This window comes from Asterias rubens, chromosome 2, assembly GCF_902459465.1.
Source record: "Asterias rubens chromosome 2, eAstRub1.3, whole genome shotgun sequence".
Taxonomy (NCBI): domain Eukaryota; kingdom Metazoa; phylum Echinodermata; class Asteroidea; order Forcipulatida; family Asteriidae; genus Asterias; species Asterias rubens.
The window spans coordinates 10,903,066-10,924,481 of NC_047063.1; the positions used below are offsets into that span (position 1 = coordinate 10,903,066).

Genomic DNA, 21,416 nt, shown 5'->3' on the forward strand with positions numbered 1-21,416 from the left:
GGCAGTACCACCGTATGTCGTGTGTGCTTTGCATGTAAACACCACACTTTCAGCTCCACCATACATTTCACAGATTATTCGACAGACAACTACTTATCTTTCCAACTATCAGATAAAAAATGTAGTGATTGTTTGTGTTAAGTCGGAGACTTAAAACTTTTCCATTAAGAGCACGACGGGCAAGATTTAGGGTGATTTTGTTGAGAGTGTTTTTGGTGCTGAACCAGGCATGGGTGAGAACCAAGGGGTGGTGAGTGATGGTGAACTTCGTCAGTTATTGTACATCTTTTGCAAAGAGGGCTACAAAGCCAGAGAAACGACAAGCAAGGTAAAGATTAAAGATCTAATCCCAATAAAGCTCTTGTATGTTGTTATTCCTTCTATTAACTTAACTAAGAGACTTGGTAGGACTCTCTAGGAGTAGTTAAGATTATTGGGCATTCTTTAAAATTCAATTCAATTCAATATTATTATTTTTATTATTATACTATTAGTATACTAAATTCCAAAATAACTCAACTCTTCAGTAACTGGCTAAAAAACATTGATTCTGAAGTTCAATCTGCAAATATTAGATTACAGTAAAAAATTATGATTCATTTAATAAGGTGTTGAATTTACAAAGTAAACAAAGAAATGTTTTATTTTTTTAACAATATTGTTTTGAAATACAAAATGGGTGTTACTGTTTGTGTTTTGTGACAGGTTACTAAACAAAATAAACAAGTTTGCCTGGTGTTGGTGTGTGAGTGCTCAGGGAATGCAGTCAAGAAATTGTCTTTGCACATGTTCAATACTGTTAGTGTTAGAATGGTTGCTGTAAAGTACGTCCTGGGGCCAATTTCATAGAGCTGCTTAAGCAAAAAAAATTGCTTAAGCACGAAAATAGCTCGCTTATTTTACACATGTTACTGGCCAAAATTTCATGCCATATACATCGCTTGTGACCAGTATTTAGCTGTTGTTTACTTAGCATAACAATTGAGTGGAGACTTGGCTGGTAATCTGATTTTACTTAGCAAGGATTTTTTTGCTTAAGCAGCTCTATGAAATTGGGCCCTGGTCTCCAAACTTGGGCTGAGAACTCACTCCACCATCAGGGGACGGACTCTTCTCAATGAGAGGTTTTTACAACAAAATGTACATTTTAATACAAATTATGTATAATTTATGTTGTTGTTTTTTGTTTTTGTTTTTCCTTAGGTGGAATTGATCGAAAGGAAGTGCTTGGCTTTGTTTGGCAGAGACTACAAGTATTCAGTGAGTACTGAGAGATGTTCACTCTGGAGCAAGTTCGATCAAGGGACTAAAATTGACTATTGACGACCATTGGGCGATTTTGCCTGGTACCCAGGATGTATTTCATGCATAGGTAACCATGGAACATTGACTAGTGGTTGACAAATGGTCGCTGATCGAACTTGCCCACTGGTTTAAGATTGAGCTCAGTTAGTAGTCTTGGTTCAAAGACAATCCAGTTATAATAGTCACACATGAAACTCATCACTACCAGAGGGCACTGCTGTGATTGATAGTGGCCTCTGGAGGTGATACCTATCTTTTTACAACTAGTACAACTGGAGCATCTTGGAATGAAGACTACTCAGTTTGCAGAAATCAACACCCTCTAGCTCACGCATTCTCAAATCCCTGTGGAGACACCATTGTCCTTACCATTGGCCCTGTACTTTTAGATTTTCCCATGGACTTTGTACACAAAATTTCTTGTGGAGCACCCCGGTCTTTAGATTTTCCCTATTGAGTCCTTTTATTTTCCCTTTTTTGTTTTGTCCTTGGTCTTAAGATGGTACCGAATATGAGAGCACTCCATCTCACACACACACACACACACACATTTGTCGACACCGTAAATCCAGGTGATTTCACAAAGGGTTAAGACTAGTCTACTTGAGTTAAAGGCAGTGGACACTGTTGGTAATTACTCAAAATAATTATTAGCATAAAACCTTACTTGGTAATGAGTAATGGGGAGAGGTTGATAGTATAAAACCTTGTGAGAAACGGCTCCCTCTGAAGTGATGTACATGTAGTTTACGAGAAAGAAGTAATTTTCCACAGAAGTAATAATGCACATTTAAAAAACCCAGTGTACTTGTTAAGAGCAGCCTGCAGGGGTTTTCCCTAGTGTCATAGATGTTGGCATGGTTGGCTGCAGATTGCACAACCATTCTATGTGCTCTATGCTAACTGGGTTTCATAATTCATACGTACAGCTGAGCTCTGCATAGGCCTAACTGTTGTATACATAATGAGTACTTCCAGACATTCATCGTGCTGACATAAAAACAACCTTTAATAACAGTGTGTAAGCATAAAACTGCTGCCATATTGGTTGGTTGCAAAAGTGCTAAAAAATGAGTGCTTTCAATTGAGTGCTTTGAGATGCCCTTTGGGTGCATTAAAGCGCAAGTGTTTTATAAAACTGCGTATTGTTTTTCATTAATTGTCATAGTTCCCTTCAAGGTTTAAACAGTAATTTAAATGAGTTGCACCGACAATGTAACATCACCAGGCAATTCATGGTGAGGGCTACATTTAACTGATTTTGGCTGTCAAGACCAAATGTAGCCAGGGTACGTTGCCACCTGCTCCATGGGCGCGTAAAGGGTTGCCTTTACAGTCCGAAAGGAAGTATGCATACATGGGGTATCATCCACTAGGAACCCAGTGGCTGATAGAGCAGAATGCACTACCTTCCTAACTTTCATGAAGCAGTAACATTGTTACGTTCCTTGGTTCAGACTAAGAGCACAAGTGTCACTGTCATGGCCAGGATTCGAACCCACGCTCTGCTGCTGACAACACCAAAGCTTGGGTCCAGTGAACTAGACCACTCAGCCATGACACACCCATGACACAATATGCTCAACTTCTAAATTGTGAGGCCAGCAATGATTTTGCTTTTTATAAGAATACTTTAGTTGATAGAGTTAAAAACAGTTTTAGCTTTCACAAAGATTTTCCGCTGCTGAATTGCATTATTAGTCCTTCTTTCAGGCGGAAATTTAACTCTAACCTTAAGATGTAAACTGCGTCAACCATGGTATTTGTGATAAGTTTTGTTTTGTAACCAGTTTTTTTTAATATGATGATCTTGATACTCTCGGTCGGCTACTCAGATCGTTCTGACAATCCTTTTGTTTCGTACTTTTTTTCAATTTGGTCTGGGGTCGTCCGAGAGTGTCAGGGTTATCCTGTTTCTTTATTTACGTGTTTATAAACATCCCTTGTACTAATTTTTAAAAATATTTTTGTCTTAGCTCAATTTTTGGAGGTTGTGAGGAAACAAATAAATAAATAAATAAACAAATCTAGGTAAGGATTAGCCAGCTGGTATAAGAGCAGTACCTGCCAGGTTACAGATTTAATGGAGGTAGTTTGACATGTCATGGTGCGTGGGTTTCTGGTTTCAGGAAGTGCTTATTTCCTCCCGAAAATTGATCTCTCATCATATAGTACCTTGCACAAGTCTGTTATCCTTTTTGCATGTTTTGGTTTTGTTTTAAAAAAAGGTGGGATGACTATTATCATGTATAACAATAATAGTGGTCTTATAAATGTATCAACATACATGTACAATCCTGCCTAGATGCTGGACTTTTAATTATATTTCTTCCAGCAATCACAATCTTAATTGATACATGTCTAAATTTGTGTATAGGGTCCAATTTCATAGAGCTGCATTATAAGCAAATGAAACAGCCAAGCTTAACATAATTATGCTTTTACAGAATAAGGTTTCCAGCCAAAACACAATGTAACGTGTACTATTTGTGACTGGTATCATCATGCTCTTGTCTGCAAAGCAGAAAAGTGAAGAGAAAAAAATAGCTGCTGCTATCTGCTTACTAACCAATAGAACCTACTGTACGGTATAAATGCAAAAAATTGTGTTTGAGGTTTCAAACCTAGCTGAGTCTCTTTCAAAGGCTAAAATTTACAGAATTTGGTGTCAACTATATTTTCTGTTTAAAGCCATTGGACCCTTTCGGTAAACAGCATTGTCCAAGGCCCACACTTCGTGTATCACAATTTCTATATCAAAATAAAAAACCTGTGAAAATTTAGGCTCAATCGGTCATCGGAGTCGGGAGAAAATAACAGGAAAACCCACCCTTGTATCCGCGCGTTTCGCCGTGTCATTTAAAATAAATCCGTAATTCTCGTTGTCGAGAATTAATATTGTTTTACTGTTTTCTCAAAAAGTAAAGCATTTCATGGAATAATAATATTTCAAGAGGAGTCTGTCACCACTACCTTCTGTAAACCCCGTAAGTTATTTGTAAATCTGTGAACTTTTTATTTTTTGTTCTGTACCAAAAGGGTCCAATGGCTTTAAAAGCAGCTCTATGAAATTTGGCCCTGTTCGTCTGGAACTGAAACTAGAAAAGTACGCTACTAGACCTATGTCAGTGAGATAAAGCAAATAGTCTTTATTGACATGACATTTTATATTAAGCACCAGCAATTTGCACAAATAGCAATTATGGCCTGTGTAATGTACAGATGATGCAATTATCATATGACGCATGAAACAATTTGTATGCATTGTATGTGGGGACTGGCGGATAGTTCCAAGGTGGCAGCTCTGTTACTAAGGACAGTTTATAAATGTACAAATACAACGGATGCTAATATGGGTTCCAGCCTTAGCAACAGTTTGCTAATTTAGAACTGGGCTCAATTTCTTAGAGCTGCTAAGGCACATCGTATTGCTTTAAAACAATTATTAGCTAAGCAGAAATGAGCATGATACCAGTATCAATTGTTGCACGCTGTGACGGGCTCCAGGGGGGAAATGGAACCAGAGGCGTAGGAACCCTGAGGGTGTACAAAACCCATGGACCCCAAATCACAGCGTGCAACAATTGTTTTGTTATACCTTGGTATTAACATGATTATTCCTCTTCTCAAAATTATGTTGTCATCTTCAAACATATAGCGACGGAGTATGCATAGTTTAATAAGCAGACGAACAGTTGTTCAAATAAGAAACCATTCTTCACTGTTCCTTCGAACTCGCGGCCGTTTTGTACTAAGCGCTGGAAATCGACCAACGGTGGGAACGATCAAGTTGATGTACACAGGTTAACATCACTCATGTTACCCGCCGCGCTGTGCAGCCATGGTACATGTGTATTTGTTGCACGTGATTGGTTCTCGACCAATCAAACTTCAGAATTTGTTACCGAGGTATAACAATCAGAATAAATGGTACATGTAAGGGACATAGTTTGGACGGTATCCTTTTTCTGACGAGCATAATTTTGACGGCTTCTTTTTGTGCTTTAAAAGCAGCTCTATTATGAAATTTTTCCCTGGCATTAGACTCTCTGACTAACATGCATTTTTGCCTTTTTTATTTTTTATTTTATAAACACTGACCACCATTTTGTATGGGCTGTACTACTGCAAAACTTCACCTTAATATACTCCCACCATGCAAAATTTCAAATCCTACTTTTAAAACAGGTTCAAAGTCAAATTCAGAATTCCTGGAAGTTAAGTTTGCCGCTATATATATTCTTATCACTTGTTAATAACGGACATTCAGAGATTTTGGATAAATAAATGACAAGATGTTTAAAGGTTTTTATGATGTGTCTTTTCCTAATGCTTATATAGATTGTTCAATATCCTGTGTCTATTATGTGTTTTGTGCATTCTACTCCAGGTCATCTACAATTCTAATGGTGAGTTATGTGGCCACTATCCAGAGAAACTCATCATTCTTGAATACATGCTGGCTGGTAATGGACAGGACTTCCAAGAGAAAAGGTAGGTCTTTTTTTCTAAATAAATGTAATTACACGGATGTGAAAATTGTGTTATTTATGTTGGTTACTTACTTTGATTAAAGGCAGTGGACGCTTTTGGTTATTACTCAAAATAATTATTAGCATAAAACCTTTACTTGATAACAAGTAATGGGGAGAGGTTGATAGTATAAAACATTGTGAGAAACGGCTCCCTCTGAAGTAACGTAGTTTTCGAAAGAAGTAATTTTCCACGAGTTTGATTTTTGAGACCTCTGAATTAGATTTTTAGGTCTCGAAAATCGAGCATCTGAAAGCACACAACTTTGTGTGACAAGGGTGTTTTTTTCTTCCATTATTATCTCGCAACTTCGATGACCAATTGAGTTCAAATTTTCACAGGTTTGTTATTTTATGCTTATGTTGAGATACATCAAGTGAGAAGACTGGTCTTTGACAATTACCAATAGTGTCCAGTGTCTTTAAAGGCAAAGTATACCTTTGGTTTGTGGAACTGTTTGACTGTTTTAATCCTATACAAATGTACATGTAGATGTAGATGTACAAAATAAAGCAACCATCTGAATATTTCAATTCATAAGGCGATCTCATTTTTGAGATACCGCCGAAAAATGAAGGAAGAGTAATCCCTCATAGGAATACACAATCGCAATGCTTCAAATTTTGGGGCATAACAACTTTCATCTTTTTACATATAACCGCATTTCTTCAAGCAAAATGTTTCTTAAAATGCTTTATACTTTCAAATGATGCTGTAGGCTTCCAGCCAAAAGTTGTTATTGCCATTAATGTTAAGAGTGATTACCAAACATATTCCTTCCCTTTAATGTAATCAAGTTTTGCGGTACTTTGAATTCATTGTTGTACAATCTTTTTAAAATTGAAAGTCAACCTAATTGAAAAGTTGATCATGTCGTTTTTTTTTGCTTATTATTGTCCATGTGTCGTAGCAGAGAAAGCTTATATGACATACAGAAGATCAGGGATTTGATGTGCAAGTCAAGGTTTGCTCGCTGCAGACAACGTTTTGTTGTGCCAATTATTCTCTACGAAGGAAAGGTAACTTCTTCTTTTTTTACGTGGTTAATTGCATTAAGAGTATTAATTTGCTTTTACCCTAAAGGACAATTGTTCAGGCAAGTTAGAGGCAACCAACTGCACTGCAGGCACAGGGAGTACTTATGCAGCAGGCGGTACATATCTAGAAGAATGCTAAGCTGTAATTCACTATCTCTGAAATAAAAAAATTAATTTTTTACTTACATACTTTTGTCCTGCAATTTATGACTGTAAGGTTTGCTTCAGAAAATACCTGGGATCTTATCAAAGGATCACTTGAAAGCTAAATAATACGTTTGAAATTCTGTAAATATCGCCTGAATGTTTGTTGGTCAACAGCTCCATTGTTTTTGTTTGTTGTTTACAGCACATCTGTAGGTCGGCAACACTGTCAGGAGGACCAGAAATATACGGACGATCGGGATTGGATTATTTCTTCTCAGGTTGGTTGACACACTGTTTGTTGGTCTCACTATACTAAAAAACTTTTAGTGATATTTCCCTGCCGTTCACTTCTGGTGGACCCAGTTCGATCCTACGTTCAAACAGGGTGCTGCTATCTGGTTATACCCTCAACTAGGGTTCTCCTCCCACATAATTTTTTTTTGCCAATTCTTAAGCCGGACAGCCACTTCAAGGTGAGGCTACACTAACAAGTAAATTATTTGAGCTTTTGACTCACCAGCGGCGCGTTGCCACCTACTCAGGGGACTGAAACAGGATTACCCCTTCGCAGTTTGTAAGCATGCATGCATGCAAATTCTAAATCTGAGTTCTCAAAATCAATTTTGTGAAAAATTACGTCTTTCTCGAAAACTACATTACTTCAGAGGGAGCCGTTTCTCACAGTGTTTTATACCATCAACAGCTCCCCATTACTTATTACCAAAATAAGGTTTTATGCTAATAATTATTTTGAGTAATTACCAATAGTGTCCACTGCCTTTAAGCTAACAGGGATTTTTCGAGTTTCATTAACTACATTTAAAATAATTATGAGACATCACAAGGCCCGAGGGTCACTTCAAGGTGAGGACTACACTTGCATGTATTTTATTTATTTTTTCAGAGGTGCCCAGAAACTACAAAAAAAAACAAAAAACAAAAAAAAATCAAAATGTAAAAAATTCAAAATGTATTAGTATAAATATGTATGTATAAGAACTTAATGTAACTAATTTAGGCTGTGACCCAAACAGGATCACTCCCCTCGACTATAGTCTGTAAGGATGTAGGCATGGATACCATCCACTAGGAGCCTGGCTGGTAGAGAAGAATCATAGAGTTATATATAAGAACTAGAGGGCGCATTGGCCTATATACGCACCCCCGGCATGCGTGCAGGCGGCCATTTTCTAAGTTGAACAAACAGGCATTGCTTAGCGTGTGTTTGTGCAGCCATTTTGTAAGTTGACAAAACAGCATCGCGTCAGCGTTCAATAAACACAAACTCCAACGTGTACTTCGTATTCAACGCGCGTACATAATGGCGCGCGTGTCTCGTGCGGTCCCGTCGTGTTTGTGCAAGAAGCATCACCAGTGCGCCCTCTAGTTCTTATATATAGCTCTATGAGCAGAATTCACTACCTTCACATTGAAATTGTTATGCAACATCATGTAATCTTCACATTGCAGGCTTTATTATGACAGCAGATTTCTGTTTTTATTGAAACCTTTGTTGAAAATCCTTGAATACAACAGCTACATGTATCTATGAGGCTTGCAGTATGTATTAATGATGCCCTTGAATTGTATGACTTTTCTGTATTTTAGGTGGTGAGAGTTTAGGATCTCAAGCAGCAAACAGTGAAGAGGCGTTTTCAAGACCAGATGCTACAAGGTAACTTTAAAGTGTGGCTTCATTTGCAAAAGAATATCCTGTGATTTTGAAAATATGTAATTTGGGGGAGTAGGAAATACATGTTGATTTCTATCCTCAAATTCTTATGCTTACACTTGTGTCCTTAAGCAAGACACTTAACCATTGCTTCGTCCTTCGGATGGGACGTAAAGCCGTTGGTCCCAGGTGTTGTGTAACGCATGTAAAAGAACCCAGTGTACTTATGGAAAAGAGAAGGGGTTCGCCCCGGTGTTTCTGGCTGTGGCCGCTAAATGCGCCGTAGTACATGTACCTTGAAACCCTTATAGGGTGCTACTAAATTGGGTCTCATAATTCATCACTTCAATAACCTTTCTGAAAGTTTGTATATACTCAGCGCCTTGAGTACCTTGTTTGGTAGATACTTGCGCTATAAAGACTTCAATATTATTATTATTATAACCTCATCATGTATGTTTCTTCATATTGTAAGTATGCATGTTAAAGACTATCTAGAAAACAAGCACTTTAACTATCTTACATGCTTTGCTGTCACCTTTCTTATGTGCTCTAAAAAGTAAAGAGGCAAATATGTTAGTATTATTTATTTTTGGGAACCATGTGAGGCATTCAGTACTGTGCTGTACATGTACTTACATGACTTCAGAAGACACTCAATAAGTATGTTATCCCTGCATATACCCCTTGGACTGATGTCACATACGGCTACTGTCTTCAATGTTGGGAGTCAAATTTGCATGTAAAGATATTGTGCGCGTTGTGCCTGAAAGGTGCATTGCACAGTAACAGGGAATCAGACTGCAAAAATGGTGCAGATATCAAGTGCATTGGGCCAGTACAAAATGTCATAAAATAAGACAACAACTTTTATACTTTATCAGGCATGCACCAAGGCATTTCCCCATGGGCGCCCTATTAGGACATTGTAAATTTCTACTCAAGCATTTCAAGGGCACCAAGGCAAGACCAGGGGGCATGCAGGCAATCGCATTATGCCTCCGTGAAGTATCAAGCCTACTTTAGCATTAAGCTCTTCCTGTACTTTGATATTTTAGTACCAGCAATGAGTGGCCGTTATTTGATCGTTACCGGGGCCAGGACATCCAACTGCTCAAGTTACTCTCTGTTGGCTGTATCTCAGATCTTATGGTTGAGAACAAGAAAGTCAAATTCGGAATGAAGTAAGTCTGAATGTTAATAACTAATTATAAATCTAGTTATTACTACTATTGTTATTATTGTTTTAGAAAGACAAGCAGTTCAACTATCTTACAGGCCTTCCTTTCACCTATTTGAATTTCTTCCGAGCTGGGCCAGTTAACTTTTTTGTTTCACAAGTCCTCTGGAAGTTTCACTGCTCTTTGTAATGACAGTGCCCAATTTCATAGAGCTACTTAAGCACAAAAAGTAGATCAGCAAAACAAAATTAAGCTTATCAGAATAAGGTTTACCAGCCTTTGTGTCTGTCACATGTCACATTTGTGACTGGTATCCCGCTCATTTCTGCTTACCAGACAATTGTTAAATAATATTTTTTGCTTAAGCAGCTCTGTGGAAAATGGTCTCTGGCTCATACTTTTTTGTAATGCGAAGGATAAGTGAACTTTATGTCGCCACCCTTCGCAGCTGCTACGCTGTGAACCTAGTGAAAAATCAACTCGGACACAACCAAATATTGTTCTAAAGGCACCTTCGTTTAACTCTGTGAAGCTACAACCAATCACGTTTCAGTATTATCCACCACGTGAGGGTGCACTTTGGATAGTTATTACAAGTTAGACAAACTGTTGCACTGAGTATGGAATTCACTGAAGCACCTGAAAATAGCAATGTGAAGCCAGGCAAACTATAAACTATAAACTGAACAGATGAATTTTACTATTAATGATGGCCAAAAGTATGCACTTATTTTTTGTGATAAATTAGTTGGTCCCCTCGCTTGAGTTATTTACTCACAGGTCACAAATTCACAAAACGAAGTTCTCTTCACATAGAGGTAGCAATAAGGGAATCAATGTGTGGTGAAGAGTTTTTCAACTAGTGGTTTAATCCCAATGAGGCCTGGTTCTTGATAATTTTACCGAGACGAAGTCGAGGTAAATTATAAAGAACCTGGCCTCGGCAGGTTTAAACCACTAGTTGAAAACCGATTCAAAACACTTTGATTCCCATTCATAAATACCTTTTCGGTCAAAAACATCATCACTTTTTGGTCAAAAATTAAAATAAATGCAAAAATTATAATTGTTAAATGATTTCTTTCAAAACAACACCCCTCCAGCTATGAAATGGTAAAGCCCTCCGCCGCCCTCGGGTAAACAACTCCTTATAAGGGAATGCTCTGCACGTCGCGCTTTTGGCGTGATGTGGCACAACTGTTTCAGCCGTTGCTCTCGACCAATAGGAATGAAGAAACTGTCTTATAAGAACAGGTGCAAGGTCGCGTGTCACGCCCATGAATTAACACTTTTTAACGGTCATAAACAAAGGTTTATACACACCCACGTAGCGCGCTCTCCACCAATAGGAATAGCAAAACTGTCTGAGGTATTTATGAATAATCCTTTACACTATTTTATCTGAGACAAACCCAGGAATTGAAGTCTTCTAAGTATTTGTTGTGCTTTTTTCTATTGGTAGTGTTTCGTCGTCAGAGAAGGTAGACAAAGAGCACCGGTATGCAGATTTCAGGCTTGTGTCAGTGCCCTACCCTGGGTGTGAATTCTTCCGTGATTACAGGGAAAATGGCTTCAATGCAGAGGGACTCTACTATGACTGGAGTCAGGTCAGTTACCTTCCTTAATAATACGTCAAGAAACCTTGACATTGAGAGGGCTAGAGATGTACTGGCGATTAGATTCCATGGGTGCGTTCAATGCAGAGGGACTCTACTATGACTGGAGTCAGGTCAGTTATCTTCCTTAATAATACGTCAAGAAACCTTGACATTGAGAGGGCTAGAGATGTACTGGCGATTAGATCACAATGGGTGCGTTCAATGCAGAGGGACTCTACTATGACTGGAGCCAGGTCAGTTACCTTCCTTAATAATACGTCAAGAAACCTTGACATTGAGAGGGCTAGAGATGTACTGGCGATTAGATTCCATGGGTGCGTTCAATGCAGAGGGACTCTATTATGACTGGAGCCAGGTCAGTTACCTTCCCTAATAATGCGTCAAGAAACCTTAACATTGAGAGGGCTAGAGATGTACTGGCGATTATATCGCAATTGGTGCGTTCAATGCAGAGGGACTCTATTACGACTGGAGCCAGGTCAGTTACCTTCCTTAATAATACTTCAAGAAACCTTGACATTGAGAGGGCTAGAGATGTACTGGCGATTAGATTCCATGGGTGCGTTCAATGCAGAGGGACTCTACTATGACTGGAACCAGGTCAGTTACATGTACCTTCCTTAATAATGCGTCAAGAAACCTTGACATTGAGAGGGCTAGAGATGTACTGGCTATTAGATCGCAATGGGTGCGTTCAATGCAGAGGGACTCTACTATGACTGGAGCCAGGTCAGTTACATGTACCTTCCTTAATAATGCGTCAAGAAACCTTGACATTGAGAGGGCTAGAGATGTACTGGCGATTAGATCGCAATGGGTGCGTTCAATGCAGAGGGACTCTATTATGACTGGAGCCAGGTCAGTTACCTTCCTTAATAATACGTCAAGAAACCTTAACATTGAGAGGGCTAGAGATGTACTGGCGATTAGATCACAATGTGTGCGTTCAATGCAGAGGGACTCTATTATGACTGGAGCCAGGTCAGTTACCTTCCTTAATAATATGTCAGGGGTCATTGACATTGAGAGGGCTAGAGATGTACTGGCGATTAGATCGCGATGGGTGCGTTCGTTTAGCTTCCCTGGGTCGACCCCGGTCTGTCCCCGGTGCGTTCAAATAGCTTTAACGTCATTCCAGGAACTCACACGGGTCAGCCCCCAGTGCCCTGCTTGTGGAGTGGGTCACTTGGGGGTGACCCGATGTGCATGTTGTTACCACGAGTGTGATAGTTCGATTAGCTCTTGTCAAGGGCTCACCCAAGTGAGCACAGCTAATCAAACGCACCCGATGGTAGACTTCAGATGGTTGCTTTAGTTGACAAATGTTGTAACAGAGTCGCCGTATGTGAAGGCAGCAACAGCAATTTTTGACTAGCCTAAAACCAAAAAGGGAAATTTAGTATTTCTTTTTTGTGTGTTTTTTTCCCCACAGGATTTTGTTGACGCCGGCCTTAGCATTCCAGATTCAGTAACAAGGATGGTTGGCATTGACTGGCGGAGTTATAGGGTAAGACCGGCTTTCTTCCAACTCACCTTTCTATTATAATAATAGTAATAAATATAGGGGCTTTTTATATAGACCGATCCAGGCGCGCAAGTGCTGGGCGCTGCCATGCGCTGCGCGCCACTGCTGGGGTGTCTTTGTGCGTATTTTGTGCACAAAGACATGAGAAAATCGTTTTCCTTTTCACTTTTTATGGGAATTGAATGTCTTCCTCGCATTCTATGAAATTACCTTGATGTGGATGCTTGATATAACAACATACTACATTCTTGATAATTTTTTTTAAATTAAGCAGAAAGTAAAATACTGAAATTCTGACAAAATACCTTGCCGATGTAATTATGGCGACTATTATGCAGTTTCCGCGTCTTTGACCCATAACTCGCCTAAGACAAGCACCTTTTTCAAGATGATTCGGCTTCTATTTTGTTGCAAATATTTGTGGTCAGTGATCTACATTGGTATATCATGATGTCCTGTTAAGGAAATTGTGTTATTCGTTGAGGAAAACATTTGACTTCCATTAAGAGTGAAACGGAACATGATTTCCTCATGTCTTTGTGCACAAAACTAGGCACATGTACACCCCAGCAATGGCGCGCGGTGCTCAACACTTGCGCGCCCGGTGCGCGCCTGGATTGGTCTATAGCGCACATATCCGTCCCACAGTGACTCTCAAGGTGCTTTTACATTCAGTATTTTCCTGCAGGAGATGTGAGACTACGCTTGAATTTGATAACTACATGTACCTAGGAACAGTTTAAAATTGTAAACGGATTATGGAAGATAACATTTATTGTTTGTTTTGTAACACAAATATGGTTTGTTTTCTGAGATATTCCACAGAGTATTTGCACTTTCTTTGAAAAAGGATTTTAATGTGGCTGTTTTTTAATTTTATTTTTTAAGTGACTTATGATTGTGTTTTCTTCTTAAATTTGTTTTATTCAGTCATGGGACTTGGTGACGATCACACAGAACTATCTGAAATTATTTCTACATGAAATCAAAGAAGGTAAGCTTTATTCTTGTATTTCAATTTAATTCAGTTGGCTAGAACAGGAATTGAACATAAGACCTCTGTATTATTGTGCAAGCGCTCTACCAACTGAGGTATCCAGCCCAATGTTGGCTCGCTTCCTTTGTTTGAGGTGCCAGTCAGAAGCTGTTGAATCTATAAACTGAATGTATAACCAAGTCTATGATACAACCTGGGAAGCGACTGTACTTAATTAAGAGTAGTCCCAGAAATATCTCACCAATTAACGTACTCTTCTTTTATGAGAAAATACAGTGTAATGTTTGCATAATTTGTTATTGTGTTTTAAAATGCATGTATGCGGCCATGTATGCTTCATTTTTGAAAGAGCAAGGGCACCAAGGCATTTTCTGCTTGGTAAAGGGCACCCTTGGAAAATGAAAATTTATCCTGGAGAGTTTTAAGGGTCCCAAGTCATTGACCAGCCAATGAGTTTACCAAACTCTTCCTTACTTAGGATTACTCTTAGGACTTAGGACGAGTTCAGATCCGAAGGCGTTAGGAGGCATTGAACCCATCCTAAGTTAGGGCAGGTCACTCGTCCTAACTCGAGGATTAATCCTAGCGTTTCATAAAATCGGCTACAGGTGGCGTGAAGGCAATCTCCTTCGTTGCCTTTGTGAAGTATCAAGCCTGGACTGTATGATTGATTTTCCAAATGATATTTCTCTTTAAAGAGCAAGGGCACCAAGGCATTTTCTCCTTGGTAGAGGGCACCCTAAATTTCTACCGAAGCATTTTAAGGGTCCCATGGGGGCATGGAGGCAATCGAGCCTTTGTTGCCTCTGTGAAGTATCAAGCCTGGACTGTATGATTGATTTTCCAAATGATATTTCTCTTTATTTGCAGGGGATTCAGGTCTGCTAATTCATTGTATCTCTGGTTGGGACCGAACACCACTCTTTGTATCTCTACTCAGGTTGTCATTGTGGGCAGTAAGTTTTTTTAATTTTTTATTATTTTTTTATTATGCAAGTCGCCAGACACACAAGGCCTGAAGGCCACTTCAAGGTGTGGGCTAAAATTATTATTTTATTGCAGAGGGCGTTGCCACCTACTCCTGGGGCTGAAACAGGGTTACCCCCTTTACAGTCCATACGGATGTATGCTTGGTAGCATCCATCAGAAGAGCAGAAAGCACTACCTCCCCAATTTTACGTAGCAAGTGTAGCTTAACCCATCACATCAGAGAAACATACAACATTCCAGCGGCAACTTAAAACATATCTTTTCCAGCAGGGCTTTTCATGAACTTGGGTTTTTTGCTTCCTTTCAGACCGGCGCCTTCGAATGTTTCACAGATAAAGCACGTCTTATAAGTGCTGTTTTATTAATATTATTAATAAGGATTTGGAAAGCACTTGTATACAAAGCTTTTTACAAATCGGTGAAGTGTAAAACCAAATGGTATAATACTTTAGTGTGTTGGTGAACTGATGGTATAACACAGTTGATGTTTTTGAACAGGACGGGAAGGCCCATAAGAATCTTAGTGCAGCTGAAATCCTGTATTTGACGATAGCGTACGACTGGATGCTATTTGGGTAAGGACTATACTGTCTCTCTTTCTCTCTATGTCTAATTATAGATGTCACAATTTTTTTTTTTCCAAACAATTTTGACATTTACATTTAAATTAAAATTTAACATCTTAAAATGTATTTTGGTAATTTCAGATATCAACTTTCAAAGTAACGAAAGTGTCAGAGATTCTATGAATAAAATTCCTTGAAATTATTATTCCCAAATACTTTTTAACTTCTAACATGATTTTCTCAAAACATGAACATTTGGCTGCAGGGGCTTAAATGTGTCTTCATGAAAACAGTGACCATATTATTTGTTTGACACTATACTTTGTACCCATCTCTCCTCAATCTTCACAATTCATCCACTTAGATGTCTTATTTGTCTCATTTGTAATAAATATGTTTGTTATTATCCGGTTAATTTGTCTTTTAGGCATCATCTGTCATACAGGTTAGGAAAAGGTGAAGATGTGAGTATTCTCTTTGTTTCGTTTTCTAAGTAATAATTTTTCTGATTTTGTCATTTTTAAATTTTTTTATTCAAAAGTAATACTAATAACTTGTCTAGTACAAATATTCTAATAAATAGATCAATCCACCTTTAAAATTATTATGGTTGTTCATCAGGCATTCTTAAACATCTTAGACTTCTCAGCCACAAGATGCCACATTTAAACCTTTTTGTTATACATATTAAGTATACCTCTTAAGTGCTATCAGAGCATACCTATTGACTTGTTTCTAAAACAGTCCTTTTTATTTAAAGGCAGTGGACACTATTGGTAATTACTCAAAATTATTATTAGCCAAAACCTTTCTTGATTACGAGTAATGGGGAGAGTTTGATAGTATAAAACATTGTGAGAAACAGCTCCCGCTGAAGTGATGTAGTTTTCGAGAAAGAAGTAATTTTCCACGAACTTGATTTCGAGACTTTGAGGTCTCGAAATCAAGCATCTGAAAGCACACAACTTCGTGTGACCATTGTGTGACAGTGGTGTTTTTTTCTTCATTAATATCTCGCAACTTCGACGATCGATTGAGCTCAAATTTTCACAGGTTTGTTATTTTATTCATATGTTGAGATACACCAACTGTGAAGACTATTCTTTGACAATTACCAATAGTGTCCAGTGTCTTTAACAGAGCAAAATTTTTTTCTTTCCCTTCCAGATTTTCTTCTTTTGTTTCAACTTTCTAAAGCATATAACATCGGATGAATTCTCAGCTGTCAAAAGGTAAAACACAATTTTAAAAAAGTATAATTTTTTTCATCAAAAGGGTTGTGATTTCTTGGAGGATGGGATAAAATTGTTGATGCTGTCCCATCCAGTGACGCTGTATCTGTTGACTTGTTGACTTTTAATTTGACAGTTTTGCTATTCCTATTTGACAGTTTCGCTATTCCTATTGGTGGAGAGCTATCACGTGGGGGTGTTTAAATGGTTGATAATAACCAGCTGGAGCTGTTTATAACCGGTTGTTTTTCAGATACGCTTAGATGTATACTACGCGCTAGTCTTGGTGCAAGACGTTTCTCGTTACGGGCGCTGTTGGTGAGTTGGCCGCGCTGTGTGTGACAGGAAAACGAGAAACGTCTTGCACCAAGACTAACCACGCCATTTGTGAATGGGAATAAAAGAGTAGTGACTCGGTCTTAAACTGTCGTTTAAAACCTTGCAGGTTTAGACGCCAGTTTAAGAACTTGTCGCTACCCTTTTATTCTCTTATTAACAAATGTATTGATGGTGTTAAAACAATTTCAAATATGGTAACTGTGATGTGTTATTTCCACTTTTGTTATTTTAACAGAGAACTGTTGGGGAAATATTTACAGATTTGCACACAACTTACAGGGTATAAAGATGGTCCTGGTCGACAACTCCCTTTACTATTTTTGGTTTTTCTCTAAACAGAAACCAAAGATCTGGGAGCAGAACGGACTCAGAGAGTTGTTCAGAATCGATGGTGTTACTAGGTAAGCCTCGACCTTGGTTTTAGAACATATTTCTGTGCCTGACACCATACAGGTGTTTGTTCTGTCCTCTTTTCATCTATATTAAGAGACGAATACATCATTGTTTTAGTTTTTGAAGTAAATTTATTCCCATCCTTTAGTTTTCTGTAGACACGACAAACAGCCAGTGACTACCGCTTTATATTTAGTGGTCTCAGCCGATGATAGCCATGCACTCATGCACATTTTATCAAAGATGGTGGTCATTGATGCCACGTGCAATCAATCTATAGCAGAGTCCCCATCCCAGTGTAGTAATTACCCCCTTGCATCTTGAGTTTGTTCTTCTTCACCGTCCATTCATGATTTGTAGATACTGAGAAGCAGCGTCTTGGTAGTAATTCAAGTCTGAATAGTAACATCAGCATAACAAGTCTTAGCAGTACTAGCTCACCCATCCTCATCTGCACGGGAGATATCCACGAAGAGACCACCAGGAATGGTGAAGTGGCTGGCAATGGCTCGCTGAGATGCTACGGGTAAGAAACAACTGTACAATAGACTTTATTCACCTTGGCCCAATTTTAAAAAGCCTCCAATTTCATAAAGCCTGGGCCCAATTTCAAGCACAGCAAAATTATGCTTACCATACTAAGGTTACCAGCCAAACTATCATGGCACTTATACAATTAAGTGACTGGTATTCTGCACATTTCTGCTAAGAGACAATATTTAAGCTTGAGCTCTGTAACACAAAATCTTGCTTAGCACAAAAAATGCTGCTTAGCAGTGAGTGAATGAATGAGTGAGAGGGAAAATTAATGGATACATTTATTTTTTCTTTGGATGTAGGTCTTCTGCTGTGGACAGCGGCAAACCTAGAACACCGACCCATAGAGAGACATCTAGATCACCCACATTGCAATCACCGACCAGTCCAATGGCTGTACCTAGACCAAGCAGGAGATCATCCGTTGAAGCAGTGAGTTTCCAAGACAATAATAATAATCGGTTTTTATATAGCGCGTTACACACTTGAAGGGTGCCTCAAAGCACGTCCAACATTAATACCCCTGGTCACTGGGCCATTTAATTCATTCCTTAATCCATCTTGGCTGCCTTAGGGGTATAAAGTCTTTGCAACAAATTCACGCTACTAGTCTAAATCAATCAAAAGTACCATTTCTGCCCTCACAGGTACCCATTTACCCCTAGGTGTAGAGAAGCAATTATAGTTAAGTGTCTTGCTCAGGGACAAAAGTGTCACGACTGGGACTCGAACTCACACTCTGCTGAAAAGAAACACCGGAGCTTGACTGAAAAGGAGACCAACAAAACATTTTTCAGAAGTTTTTATTTTTAAATGATCATACCCCTGGGAATTATATTTTTAATTATCTCATATGGAATGTGTACAACTTAGCTCTTCACTTATTTATCACCTCTGACTATTGTATATTACAGGTGTACTTCATTCATTAAGCCTGATTCAAACTTCCTGTAAATGCGAATGCGATATGTATTTTGATGTCGCATGGCTGTTTTCGCAGCAAATGTTTTCGCAGCGAATGTTTTCGCAGGAGGACAGCACAACTCAACTGATGCGAATTATTCGCTGCAAATTTGTGATGTCAAGATTCATATCGCAATCGCATTCCAAGGAAGTATGAACCAGGCTTTAGTTGTACAATAAAGCTGTGTTTGGTGTTTATATAACGTTTGGCTCTTCAATAATTGATCAATATGTGTCAATATATATCTTGATATTGCAGGCCAAGTCAGCAGCGTCATCCACATGTGGCAGGTAGGTTGTGTACTGTATCTCAGTTAAAGGCAATGGACACTATTGGTAATTACACAAAATAATTTTTTGCATAATAACTTACTTGGTAACAAGTAATGGAGAGCTGTTGTTGGTATAAAACACTGTGAGAAACGACTTCCTCTGAAGTGAAGTAACATAAGTTTTGAAGAAGAGGTAATTTCTCGCTTGGCGAGTATCAAAGTAGAAGTAAATGCAGTGTTTGTGCCGTCATTAGCTAGCTGTGCTGATTTATTTGTTGGTGTTTGTTCCTAGTTGGCAGCTTGTATCTGGTGCTGGTAGCGTCAAAGGTTTTGTATCATCCAGAGACTCACCTTTAACAGTTCATTCAGACGTATCAAGTAGTTCAAGCGGGACAGCAAGCTGCGGTCCGGTGTAAGTCATCATCAATTCATTATTTTTAGTTAATTTTTGTAGTTTTTGGGGGTTGAGATCAGTGAGGTTTTTCACACTGAATGGATTACCCGTGATAAACAATAAATAAATAAACATTTATAATAAAGTATTTATAAAAACCAGATTCAAAACTGTTATCAGGTGCATACTTGCTTTGTGTGTACATCTGGGCTGTTTTAAGCAAGATATAACGTTTTAAGCGAGATATAACGTTTTGACGAGTTTAAACTTCTGTGTATTATAATTTTAAGTTATCTGCTTAAACTTGGATCCTAGTTTCAGCCTTTTTTTTTGTGCCAACAATGACTCAACATTTATTAAAATTTATTGTGCAAAATGTATTCACCTTTCCCCTGTTATTTCTTTTTCCTGCATAGGTTTGACAGTATATACGAAGAGTCCCAAAGGAAACGGAAGCTGGATGAGGTTCGGATCATGTTTAACAAAGTGTACTGTGCTGTGGTGGGGTCACGCTACACCGTGGAGTCCGGAGGAATATCCAGTATGATTGACTCCATCGCATCCAAAGTTGGACTCAAATCCACGCGGGGCACAATGATATAGTCATTTATAGTATTCGTCAAACTGACATCCTCAGTCTCTCTCTGAAGTCCATTAGGGCATCCGCCGTCCCTGTGGTGGTGCGAGAAACAAACTCCCTCCAAGCCTCCCTGTCCAGAGCTGTTGTCGTTAGCTGGTGTATGCTACTTCTTTTAAGTGCACGAGTGATGTCAGTCCACTTGTCGGGCCTTTTTCTTTCAGCGCGACCAGCAACGGGGACGAGCACATGTAGCAGTTTGGAGTCAAAGACCATGGGGCAATGTGGATGCTTTACCATCTGTCTGGTATGAGAAGCTGCAGTCAATGGAGCCGATGTAACTACACCGGCCTTCTAGGGGCAAGCCGTTCTTCCGGAAATTTCTTTGAAAATTTGGAATGAGCAAAGAAAAATTGTCAAGCGCAGGACTTGAGTCGGTGTCCTCCGGATTAACATGCCGGCGGTCTACCAACTGAGCTATCTAGCCCTAAGGTTGGCAGCCCCCCTATTTTGTAAAAAGTAACGGGAGTGGCAATTTTGAAAATGTAAGAACAATATACCTAAGGGCATCATGGCAGTTGTAGAACCCGCCCATGTTGCTCACCCATTTGTTTATGGGGGCGGGGTAGCACCAGCCAAACGAATACAAAGACTTTGGCTGATTGCTTGTTTTAATATTGTTCCAATGCCCTTTCTATACTTTCCATGGCCCAATTTCATAGAGCTGCTAAAGCACAACAAGTAGCCAAGCGTAACAAAATTATGCTTTACCAGAATAAGGTTACCAGCTAAACTACAAAATGTCACATGTAAAAGTTGTGACTCATTTCTGCTTAGCAGACAGTTGTTAAGCAATATTCTCTTTGAAATTGGGCCCAGCTCTTAAAATTCAATAGTTCATTAGGGAGGGGTTATGGGGGCAGAGTTGTGACCATCGCAAGTTGTTGAAAAAAAAAACTGATATAGACCCCTTGACTCTGCTCTGTGTGTTTCTCTTTGAATCATCAAAGAAACGTATTCCCTAGACCCTAGATTAACTGAGACTTCACTGGATTATCCTAGATTATCCTTTATTATATTGGACTCACTGCTCTACCATGTAAACCGCCATATTTTGCCATTTTTATTGTATGTTTA

The 21,416-nt window shown here is 38.9% G+C and overlaps 1 protein-coding gene across 2 annotated transcripts; it reads left to right on the forward strand.

Moving 5' to 3' along the window:
* Positions 1 to 27: 27 nt before the first annotated feature.
* Positions 28 to 21,055, forward strand: LOC117307467 (myotubularin-related protein 14-like). 2 transcript variants are annotated; one of them, XM_033792226.1, is made up of 20 exons: positions 28 to 328; positions 1,204 to 1,260; positions 5,696 to 5,799; positions 6,749 to 6,857; positions 7,225 to 7,300; positions 8,631 to 8,697; positions 9,753 to 9,878; positions 11,338 to 11,482; positions 12,927 to 13,001; positions 13,950 to 14,013; positions 14,887 to 14,972; positions 15,505 to 15,581; positions 16,000 to 16,036; positions 16,740 to 16,804; positions 17,483 to 17,544; positions 17,897 to 18,062; positions 18,376 to 18,505; positions 19,296 to 19,327; positions 19,601 to 19,720; positions 20,119 to 21,055. In XM_033792226.1, the coding sequence occupies exons 1-20, from the start codon at positions 230 to 232 to the stop codon at positions 20,303 to 20,305; spliced, it is 1,884 nt and encodes a 627-aa protein (XP_033648117.1). In that variant the 5' UTR covers positions 28 to 229; the 3' UTR covers positions 20,306 to 21,055. The 2 variants fall into 2 exon arrangements, with proteins under 2 accessions (XP_033648117.1, XP_033648118.1); XM_033792227.1 differs by having other exon boundaries at positions 6,752 to 6,857.
* Positions 21,056 to 21,416: the final 361 nt, after the last annotated feature.

Excerpts from the sequence above, each read along its gene's own strand:
- LOC117307467 (XM_033792226.1), top strand. The coding sequence starts at position 230 with ATGGGTGAGAACCAAGGGGTGGTGAGTGATGGTGAACTTCGTCAGTTA. Across the intron at positions 14,014-14,886 it reads TCTACATGAAATCAAAGAAG|GGGATTCAGGTCTGCTAATT; the intron begins GTAAGCTTTATT and ends CTTTATTTGCAG. Across the intron at positions 17,545-17,896 it reads AGAATCGATGGTGTTACTAG|ATACTGAGAAGCAGCGTCTT; the intron begins GTAAGCCTCGAC and ends CATGATTTGTAG.